We start from the raw sequence: 11126 nt of genomic DNA on the forward strand, positions 1-11126 counted from the left end.
TGGCTGTATTAGATCAAAAGGGGGCTTCTACTAAATACTGAGCAAAGGGTCTGAATACTAAGGACCATGTGATATTTCAGTTTTTCTTTTTTAATAAATCTGCAACAATGTCAACAATTCTGTGTTTTTCTGTCAATATGAGGAGCTGTGTGTACATTCATGTGTATGTATATATACAATATATATATAAATTATACAGTATATAACCTATAACAGTCCCCATTGCTACATGAGATGGATTAACAGCCTAGCCATTTGGGTGCATATCCAGCAGTCATGGCCATTACAGAGCCTCAGAAACAAATTTAAAGTTAATTAACTTTTTAGACATGATAGACACTTACAGATCTAATCCAGTGGTACACTTCTTTAAAAAAAATCTTTCCAATCTTTTGTTCAATCAAAGTTTTAAAAGTGTATGTTTCTTCGATTTCTCAATTTACATTTCTAATTGTACAGCTTTAAGCTTTTACACCTTCCCAATACAGCAAGATCTTAAATAATGTTTAGCAACCAAAACCAGATGCTACTAACCATTGAGACGATTGTTGTAGAGAGGGTACTGGGTAACAACCATAAAAACGTAGCAGTTTTCCAAGTATTATTACAGATCTCATTAACTACACTGAACTTGATCTTCAGGGCCTTCTGCACACTCCGACTGCAAAAATACCCACAATTACTGCTTTAGTGAATAAACCAAATGCAGAAACACAAGTATAAATAAGGCAGAGGTGTCATTCTAGAGTTTGCAAATAAAGTGTGTAGAAAACCAACACCTATGAAATCCTCTTACTTTGGGCTGAAATAAAACAATATGGTTAAGAATATGGCAGTGAACAAAACTAACAATGACTATGAAATAAGAAAATATATATCAACATTCAAACAGGTGTTTGATAAATAATAAAGCATTTCATTAAAGCAAAAATGTTTGTAAAAGCAAGTTTGCATCATATAGGTTATTTGTTCCTCGTCAAAAAGATGGCCTAGCGCTTTTACAAGCTGTAATTTGTATTTTTTTACTGAGACACAATTCAAAACATTTTTTGTAACAAGATTTGCACTACAATTTATTAAAGCTTAATAGCAGCACAATTTACCAGATCAAATTAATATTCCCTTGTTTACATTACTCCAATTTTATTTCCTATAGACCAATGTGTTCACAAATGTAATTTGGCAACATTGGTGCCTGAATGACAGCAAATACACAAACAGGATCATGTTTAATGTTTTTCTGCCTAAAGTCACCTAGCAACAAATAGAAAATTCTTACTGTTCTTCAATCCTGGTTTAAAAAAATAAATAAATAAAAAATTCACCAAAGTGGATTAATTTTCTAAGTGGTGTTTGAAAGTAAGTGCATGTCTGGCAGCTGCTCAAACAAACGCAATCAGATGAGCTACATAACTGCTATAGCTACATTAATAAAACACACAACTACAGTTTAAAATGTTTAGAGCAAAGAGGTTCATTTTCATACAGCAATTATGTTTGTTAAATAATTAATGGCAGTGATATAAAGCTACATAACTATGATGTAGTCTTATTTAAAGTAGGAGTGTTGATTTAATCTAAGAATGGGCATTTACACCAGGGAATTTTTTTAAGCTTAAAATAAGTATTTATTTGTAGCAGTTGTAGTATAATAATTTCAGTACCTTTGAGTGTATAGCGAGTGGGAATATGTATTCAGGTGATTTGCCTTGTTTAAAAGACAAGGACAAAAAATGGACATGTCCACTATAATTTGACATGCAATGCCAGTGTTACTGTACCTTCTTAACAAATGGTATTGGGAATGGCATGTCTTTGAAGAATACATAAACAGCACACTGTAACAAATTATAAGACAATAGACATATTAATCACATTCACCCAAATCTGGGTAGATTAACAGTTCAATAAGGCAAACCCGATACAGCCAAAAGATGACTTCAACCCCATTGTATTGGTTGTGTTGAAGGTGCTTGCAGCTCCCAACATTATTAATGGAGGATTTTGAAAATACATCAAAGGATTTTAAAAGTCAGTCAAAAAGATCTTTATAAATGAGGAATCGAAGGCAATTTGGCAACAGTAATGGGCCAAAATTGAACTACATAGCTGCAAAAACGCACTTTATAGCGCAAATGTTCCTAAGCTTTAATTCCCAACAAAAGCTTTGAAGCAAAGTACTAACATTAATAATTTATAGTGGCCAAATTCTGATAGACTTTCCCCCCCATACATTTCCGTTTTGGAACTTAACTTTGAATATGTTTTCAAAAACATACTTTCTTTTATACTTAAAAAAACATTATGCTTGCAAATTTGAAATATGCACTGGAAGTAGATAAAAAAAAAAAATTGTCCAAATACTTATTTCCCCTCAATGTATTTGAAGAGAGAAGTCATAAACATCACTAAAAGTATAAACTCTATATTGTACCATCTTTGCTTGTAAATTAAACAGTCTTTTCAGCTACAGGGTGTGTTCACGAGTATTTGCCAGGATGCATTTTCTTCTGATGCTGATGCAAGTTGTCTTTAATTTTAAAAGCTCTGCCACAGTCTGAGCACATGTACGGCCTCGCTTCTGAATGGACAACAACGTGCTTGGCAAGGGTGCGGCTGTGACTAAAGCCTTTCCTACACACTGGGCACTGGAAGGGTCTCTCGCCAGTGTGGATGTTGCGATGCTCCTGTAGCCCTCGTTCCTGAGCAAACGCAGAGCCGCAGTCAGAGCAGATATGAGGGCGCTCGCCTGCCAGGGGAAGCCAAGAGCTGTTTAGAATGCTGAGTGTCTAGAATTATGACTGTTCAAAATTAACACCATGATAAATGCTACACTACATTTATCATGGTGTTAATTTTGAACAGTCATAATAAGAATAAAAACTGCCACATTGTCAGAGACAACATAATGATTATACATAATATTTATAGCTTCATTTCAGATATCGTTTGCATATTTACTACTAAAAAGAATCACGTGAAAATCAATCGATGAGATCAGCTACGAATGCATTAAACCACAGTGTCTGTTGCATCTCCAACATACCTGTGTGTGTGCGCTGGTGGCAGCGGAGATTGAAGCGGTCTCTAAAAGCCTTGTTGCACTCAGGACAGTGTAACATTTTCCGATGGACACGGAGATGGTTAGTTAGCTGGGAGAGAGAGGGGAAGCGCAGATCGCAGTGTTGGCACCCCAGACTTTGCCCAGGAGTACATATGTGCTTTCTTAGGTAGTCAAACCTCTTGAACTTGCTACCACAGTCTGGGCAATCAAGTACACGTTTAAATTTTGTTCCTGTGTTTATATTCCCATTCTTATTAGCTCGCCTTGGTAAAGACTTGTTAGATTCACCACTATAGCAGGGTCCATGAGACACAACTTCAGAATCATTTGTGATGAAAGGGGTTCCTTCAGTATTTAGGACTGGCTTTATGTCGACCATTGATGGGGAAAGCATGGCTTCAGAAAACTCTTCCTCTTCAAAATGCTCATCTCCAACTGTAACTTCAAGGCTGTTGCTGTCAGACGGGAAGACTGGTTCTGGATCCAACTTCTTCGGCTCATCTGAGTTAATATAATCCCTGAAATTAATTTAGGTCATATGTCAAGAACAGTCAGATTTAAATACATCCCCACCTTCACCCTAAACAAACACAGAGACACACAAATACTGGACAGGGTAAGATACACCAGTACAGCATTCAAGATCCTGAACTGCCTGTATTCCAGTCAAGTAAATGTTTGTTTTTACCCACAAAATAAACAAAACAATACTTGTATTGTATGCAGAGTTTTCTGGAGGTTATAGGATAATGACTAGTAACCACATACTGATTAAGAAAATATTTTAAACAATAATTATAAAAAAAAAATAATTATCTGTACATGTTACATTATTCTTATTACCAAGATATTAAGCATATTTAGCAATGTTACATTGAGGGACAGGCTACATGGTAATTGAGAAAAAAGGGCCTTAATAACGTACCCTTCTGTAGCACACTGTTCGATACAGACAGTGTCTTACCTTGAGTAGCCATGCTCAGTATGTGCATCTTCAAGTTGCTCGTCTCTGTCTCTGTCAGCCCTGTTACTTTCCAAGAAGGATGCAGCCATGATGGCAGCCTCCTCCATGCTTTGCGGCTGCTCCTCGCTTGTCCTCTCGATCGCATCTGGTGGGAGAAGTGAGAGGAATTTCTGCAGGGCCACTTTTCTCACCACTTCCTCGGAGCTGCACCTTTCAGGCTGGAGCCACTTCTTTGCTGCTTCCTCCACCCCAACTTTAAGCTCCCGCAGGCCCCTGTGAGGATCATACCGGACCTTGTTAAAGTCCCTCCACCGCTGATACTCCAACGAACATGCCTGCCTCCTCACGTCTGTCTTCACAGCTTCATAACTCAGCTCATGATCCTCCTCATCAGATGTCTTCACACAAAGAAGCTTTGCCAGCCTCGAACCCCACTGCCTCTTCGGGAGTTTGCTTTCATCCAGAGCCCGTTCAAAAACAGACAGGGAAAGCTCCAGATCATCTCCGGTCAAGTCCAGCTGTGGCAGAGGCAGCTGTTGTGGGCTCAAATTGTCTGGATGTAAAAGCTGAGCAAGAAACTGTGCCTGGATCTCTCCCTGAAGGGCTACAGCTCTCTGAAGCTGAACATGGAGGTCCAGGAGAGAGCGCAAACACCGGATCACATCCATCTACTCTGCATTTAGATCCAGAGGAAGAAAAAAGAAAGAGAAAAAGCAAATGAACACACCAAAATGGAAATGCATGTTTATTAGATTTAATGGTGAAGTAGTTAAATCTGCCATATAGGGGAAAAACAGGACACGACATTTTTGTTTATAGGGGCATCATATTAGAGTTTTAATGCACTACAATAAAATAAACTACAAAACAGAATGGCTTACAGACTTCCCATGGCTTTCTTCTAGTTTTCTACTTAAAATAGTAAAATGTGTCAAGCTTTAGCGGTCATGAACTGCGAGTTTATCGCTAGTATCCGTCTGTGTACAGTAGATGACGTTATATCAGTTTATATAACAGTGAAGTGTGTTTATGATCAACAAATCTGAGAATTTTAGAGCATTTCCAGGTGGTGGTTGATCTCTGTTTGAAAGCGAGTAATGCTCAAACCACTGCTCTGTTTCCATTTTGTTCTTTTCTAGTAACTACTGTAAAATAATAAGTGCATGAAAGATTTTGTTCTCCCATGTCGGAGTTGTTGGTGCATCAAGACATGACACGAATGAAAGAATCTCTTTGGCTACAGCTAAACCACAGTGATTTAACTGAAGTGAACCTACCACACTCCAGAAGCCCGGAGTAGAGAGAATAAGTATGCAGGCAACACCAGCTCTGTGAAGATATCTTCCTTACTTATGCTCGACTAGATTAGTTATGTCAGCAGGTCTTCAGTCATGTACAATTTATTTGCTTTTTCTGAAACCCTACAGACGACGCCTGCTTTAGCTTTTATCTTCTTCTGTCTTCGTCTTTTTCTTCTTCTCCTATATATTTTTGCCATTTAAAGCTGCTATCGCCACCCAGTGAGCAATTTGTGAACTGGCAGATCTGAAGGTTTAGGAAGACCTGACCATTTGACTACGGTTTCTTGCACAATTATTCATTTTTCGTTAAAACTTACTGGAAAAGGCTTTATCTCTAAGTAGATGTTTTTCCCTGCTGTAATTTTTGGATATTTTCATCTGAGTTTACCTCTGACTTTGTAATCAGTGACACCTCATTTCACTCAGGACATAATCCGAAACCACACTGTCTTACACACTTAAAAAGACTTTATGGGACAAGCAGACTTCTAACAATATAGTGGTCCATGCCAGAGGCATACTGGGAAAAAGAGTGGTTTCTTACATAATGGGAACTTGCACTTAAACCAGTCTTTATAAAGATTGCTAAGCTGGCACAACCCAAAAAGTCAGCCAAAACATCAAAGTGAGAAAGACTAACTGGGTGAAATAAACTTTACAGAAACATGACATAACATAAGACAAAAAGAAATGAAAATACCTTTTTAAACTCATTGCCCTCCATATAGCCATAGCTGTATTTTTGTTACAGGTATCCATCCAAGTGCAGGGTAGCATTCCTTAGCACAGGTTACACTGTATGGAGTTGTTTGCAGATTCTCCCTATGTAATGATTAAGACTTAAATCAAGTTCATTTCAATAGCGCTTTTCACAACAGACATTGTCTCAAAGCAGCTTTACAAAATTTTACAGTTATGGTGAACAATGTGTATTTATCCCTGAAGATTAGCCATGGCGACTGTGGCAAGGAAAATCTCCCTTAGATGATATGAGGAAGAAACCTTGAGAAGAACCAGACTCAAAAGGAAAACCCATCCTCATTTGGGTGATGTCAAGATATGATTATAGATCTTTAAACAATACAGAACACTGGAGAGTGAGAACTAACATGAGAACTGGAATGTAAGATTATGAGTAATGTCCTTTCCTCTTTTATAAAGTCATTTAAGATAATGGAACTAGGAGCTACTGAGCCACCAAAAATATGAATCTTGCATAAATCAGTTACACCAAGAAAATATGAAAAAAACTGTCTAAAGATGAATGTTGTTAACATGAACAAATCCTTGTGTCTGAATGGTCTTGTGTAACACTAGTCCTATATAGATCATGGTTGCATTTCCTGAGTGCACTGGAGAATCCTTGCCTGACATGGCTACTCTCAGAGTAGTGCAGTGTACAGGGAGGGTGTGGTTCAAGGTATGTTTATGTTAGAAAGCAGCTCCGGCTCTTCCATGCCGCTACGTGGCGCTGCTGAGTAACCGAGCAGAGGCGCTGTCCGACTATAACGGGACTGCAGTAACCAGCGACATCCTGACAGCTGATAATCCCAACCTGTTTATTGTCGGCTTTCAATTTAATCCAGATAAGTGCATGCAGTCAATATAAATAAGGTCGGATACTGTTTTTTATTCCAGATGTCTGATCGTATGAAGAAGAGGTTTGGTTGGAATTTGTAGTCTCGTAGTGGAATGTGTTCGCTAGCTGTAGTGTTTACATTAGCTCAGCCAGGCTCTGTGTAGAGTTCAGTAAACTAGCATTCCCAGACACTTCACTGTGCTTTTGTACAGAGAAATGTGTTTTTAGAGACAGTTGACGCATTGCAGTAGTTGTTGTTGATAGACGGTGTTTTGATAAGTGTTGTCAATAATCCTGGTGGTTGTTGAAAACTTTTTTGTCGCCGTGCTGTGACTGTCTCGGCTGCCGGCTGCAGTATGGGGATGTGTTTGCCCTGCCTGGGTGGAGCTGCGGACGACGTCGTGGTAACTCCTGATCCTGATCGTGTGAGAATATCAGATCTTATATACACAATTTTTGTCTGTCGTTCACACACACACACACACACACACACACACACACACACACACACACACACACACACACGAATATATATATATATATATATATATATATATATAAATTTGTATGTATGTATGTATGTATGTATGTATGTATGTATGTATGTGTATGGGGGCATATTATTTTACTATTATACATGTTATATAATTTAATTACATATATATTAAAAATAAAAAATATCAGTTGGAGCTTAATTTAATGATGCATAGAAAAGAAATGCATTTGACACAATGCAGGGAAATTTGCACAAGTGAAAGCGGCCTTTTTTTTTATTAATAAAAAGTTTATCAATAGGAAATTGTACAGGAGCTTTGAGGATGGATTTGGACTGTAGTTAATGTCAACAGTCTGCTATACTGGCTCAGGACCACAGTTTGCTTCTGATCACAGTCACTGCACATCTCGACATGGTTTAGCTGTAATAAACAGACATTCAGTGCAACCCAGATGAGGATGGGTTCACTCCTGATTCTGGTTCCTCTCAAGGTTTCTTTCTTGTGCCATCTCAGGGAGTTTTTCCTTGCCACAGTCGCCACCGGCTCATTAAGGACAAACTTACACTTATAAAGAACATCTTATTAATTTTTATCACCACATTACCTGTGTAAAGCTGTTTTGAGACAATGTTTATTGTTAAGAGCGCTATACAAGTAAAAATTATTTGAATTCAATAGGAAATCAATCAAATGGAAAAGTAAAAAGTTTTTATTCTGTCTGTGCAGCACCAAATGTTTGGAGACCCCTGCTTTACATTTGCAGTACATTCATTTATGATTTTACATTTTTCTTTAGTTTTAGTGAAAATTGTTGGGCAGGTTGGGCAACATGTGGCAAATTGGACTGTGAATGCATTCTGTGGTGTAGTCATGTGGGTTTGTTACAGTGTTTGCATCAGACCTTATTTCCATAGCTTCTTGAGAAAATGTAGGTAGGATGGAGTGAAACAGTATTAGTGTGTGAATTTCCTTAATGACCCTGACACACCCATGTTTGCTTCTCCATACAGTGAAATGTGTAATAATATTTATTTGGCATCTTCATGCGCATTTCATTTTATGTGCAGGAAACAAAAAGGAGACAGTTGGCAGAAGCAGCAGAGAAGCGACAGAAAGAGGTAATGGCCTTATTTCTAATTCTTTTTTTTTTTTGTGTGATGTAGCAAAGTAGATTTACTTTCAGCTTTCTGAGTACACAGCAGATTATTGATCTTTTGATCCTGCTTTTACGCTGAGACTCTTGTCATTTTTAAGAACATTTCATTTTTTGAGCTTCCGACGCGACGTTTCTGTTCATGCTCAAAATAAGTTCCTCACAATAACTCAACATCCAGGCTTTCTGACATTTCATTTAATCTGGGAGCATTATTGGTCGTATGATTCTATGTAGTGATATTTGTTATATGAAGGATGGAGGATCAAACCTGCACCATCATTTTTGTCTTTCTGATTTGATGCCTTTATCGCAACTCAAAGATTAAAAAAAAAATTATATCAGTTCATTCCATTAATTACATTTTATTAGAAGGCTTGAAATTGATGCTGGTTTGCCCCTCATATACCTCATATACACTGTGGGCCCTTTAGAGAGTTTCATCAGCACTCAAAGCTCGTCGAGCTGCTAAAGCAGCGCGGTAAGTACAGTACCATTATTTTTATCTCTACAGGTTCTCCGCTGAGTATTCATTCAGCGTCACACTGCAACTTTCTATATTGGATGTGAACAAGTCTGATAACAGGATGTGAACAAGTCTGATAACAGAGCAATTACTTTTAACCACACGTTTCTCAAGTTTTACTTGCCCACAAAACAAAGGCTCATTTTCATCTCCATGTGTCATCCCACATTCTCAGCATGCTTCTGATGAGCACAGTACACACACGCACCAGCTTATATAACATGATGCTTTATGCTTTTTATTTATGAAATGCAGTTATATACATAGTGCACATAATTCTTTTAGAAAAATATTTATTTCAATCCAAACTTTAGCTTGAGGTTCCCCTGTAACTAAAAGGTTTTTTTTCTGCTTTTAGAGCACACACCGAGGCATCAAGAACCCAGAAGCGGTGGAAAGGAAAAAGAAGAAACAAGAAGAGATAGAAAAACAGGCTATGAGCACATCAACATCCGGAGGCGGTGGACTTCGGGTAGATCTCATATGAAACCACTTTAAACCTTTAGCCATGTGTGTAGTTTGGATTCATTTGCATAATCTTTCTGTGTATTTTCTTTCTTAGTGGCAAGTTGGCTAACACAAGATGAAGAAACAACTGGTGTCAAAAAGTGTTTTTTTTTTTTTTTTTTTCTTCTGTGTGAAATCTAAGCTGTTGGGTCAGTCTTTGTAGCGCATAGACATTTCACCAAGCTTCCAGCTAAGGACATCTGAAAGGATGTAGCTCTTTTGGAGATCACGCCTACATTATCATGCTGAGACCCCATGTGCCAACAAACAGGACACTGACGTAACCAAAGCAGCAATGTCTCTTTTTAATACACATGTTTATGAATCACTACTGAGAGATGGCAAGTTCACAGAATGCTAATTGAGAAGGTTCTCGACTTTTAAATGGTACAAATTCTTTAGATGAAAGTAACACTAATGCACATTTCTATTAAATTTTATAATGGATTGATGTAAGGCATTTAGCACTAATATTTTAGGGTTAAGCTGCACTCTGCTGTGTTATGCTTAGAGGACTATAGTGCAATATGTTATCTGTTCTGTCAGGTTCTGTATTTGATCGTGAAGAATGTCAAAGCGAAGAATGAATAACAATTGTTTGAATTGCCCTATTTGTTATTTATCATTAGAAACCTATCAACTGTTATTATTCTGGTGGTAAATGAAGGTTGCTGTTTCTGTATTATGTTGATTTGTTTGGATGTAGGGCAGAATAATTTGACTCAACGGTTATAAAAGTGTCATTTTCTCATGTGTGCAATAACGCAGCGTCATAGTTTAGTGCACTCAGCTATAGTGCTCCTCTCTTGTGTAACAGCCTTACTGTCACTGAAATGGCCACTGAACACCAGGTACAGAACTGAGCTGTAGTTTTTATATTAACAAGAAGTTTTTAAAGAAATGTAAAAAAAAAACCCACTTTACTGCCAAAGCTCAGTGTGCTTTTTTTTTCTTCTTTTCCTGAAGCCTAAATTCTAAAGAGTAGAACGCCACTGCATTATTTTAATGGGCTTAAATAAATACCTTATCATAATTTTGTTTGATTTAGATTTTTTTTGTTTAATATTTCAGTACATATACACACAAGTCAGTCACTTGGTGAGCAACCGCTTAAATACTATAAATTACATTTTACATGTCTACAATTAATTCTTTAATAATTAAAATATATAATTATATAATTAATTATATAATTTTTATAATAATTGTGTTAACTAACCATTGTGTTATCTAACTATGCAGGTATTTTATAGATATTTTAGATTTTAGACATTGATATTTTTCAAAACAGTTACTTCTGGACATTGAAATGACTGTTTAATAGGTTCATGTACATGCTTTTGTACATTGTACAATATTTTGCTTGCATAATTTCCTTTGTAGCATCTAAAACCGAGTCTATATTATCTCTATATGGCCAAATAAGTGTTTTAACACCTGACCATCACACCTTTTTTTGGTCTTCTCCAATGCTGTAGCACAATTTTACTTTACTGGAACTTATATGAACAAACATGTTGCAGCATGAAATGCCC

At 37.2% G+C, this 11126-nt stretch overlaps 2 protein-coding genes across 4 annotated transcripts; one reads left to right on the top strand and one right to left on the bottom strand.

The window, feature by feature from the left end:
• Positions 1 to 895: 895 nt before the first annotated feature.
• Positions 896 to 5521, bottom strand: LOC310729257 (uncharacterized protein). The gene is made up of 4 exons (XM_083547343.1): positions 5306 to 5521; positions 4029 to 4701; positions 3047 to 3582; positions 896 to 2749 (listed from the first exon to the last, which is right to left on the bottom strand). Exons 2-4 carry the CDS (start codon positions 4694 to 4696, stop codon positions 2481 to 2483), a joined length of 1473 nt encoding a protein of 490 aa, XP_083403469.1. The 5' UTR covers positions 4697 to 4701; positions 5306 to 5521; the 3' UTR covers positions 896 to 2480.
• A 1273-nt stretch (positions 5522 to 6794) lies between these two features.
• svip (small VCP interacting protein) lies at positions 6795 to 10624 on the top strand. Of its 3 annotated transcripts, none has more exons than XM_083547288.1 (5): positions 6813 to 6943; positions 7264 to 7333; positions 8473 to 8523; positions 9443 to 9556; positions 9647 to 10624. In XM_083547288.1, exons 2-5 carry the CDS (start codon positions 7265 to 7267, stop codon positions 9659 to 9661), a joined length of 249 nt encoding a protein of 82 aa, XP_083403414.1. In that variant the 5' UTR covers positions 6813 to 6943; position 7264; the 3' UTR covers positions 9662 to 10624. The 3 variants fall into 3 exon arrangements, with proteins under 3 accessions (XP_083403413.1, XP_083403414.1, XP_083403415.1); XM_083547289.1 differs by adding an exon at positions 8993 to 9039 and having other exon boundaries at positions 6819 to 7333; XM_083547287.1 differs by having other exon boundaries at positions 6795 to 7333.
• The last annotated feature ends 502 nt before the right edge of the window (positions 10625 to 11126 follow it).

The sequence above is a fragment of the Silurus aristotelis genome (genome assembly GCF_946808225.1).
Source record: "Silurus aristotelis genome assembly, chromosome: 7".
Classification (NCBI taxonomy): domain Eukaryota; kingdom Metazoa; phylum Chordata; class Actinopteri; order Siluriformes; family Siluridae; genus Silurus; species Silurus aristotelis.

Excerpts from the sequence above, each read along its gene's own strand:
- svip (XM_083547287.1), top strand. The coding sequence starts at position 7,265 with ATGGGGATGTGTTTGCCCTGCCTGGGTGGAGCTGCGGACGACGTCGTG. Across the intron at positions 7,334-8,472 it reads TAACTCCTGATCCTGATCGT|GAAACAAAAAGGAGACAGTT; the intron begins GTGAGAATATCA and ends TTTTATGTGCAG. Across the intron at positions 8,524-9,442 it reads CAGAGAAGCGACAGAAAGAG|AGCACACACCGAGGCATCAA; the intron begins GTAATGGCCTTA and ends TTCTGCTTTTAG.
- LOC310729257 (XM_083547343.1), bottom strand. The coding sequence starts at position 4,696 with ATGGATGTGATCCGGTGTTTGCGCTCTCTCCTGGACCTCCATGTTCAG. Across the intron at positions 3,583-4,028 it reads ACTGAGCATGGCTACTCAAG|GGATTATATTAACTCAGATG; the intron begins GTAAGACACTGT and ends AATTAATTTCAG. Across the intron at positions 2,750-3,046 it reads CCACCAGCGCACACACACAG|GCGAGCGCCCTCATATCTGC; the intron begins GTATGTTGGAGA and ends TTCCCCTGGCAG.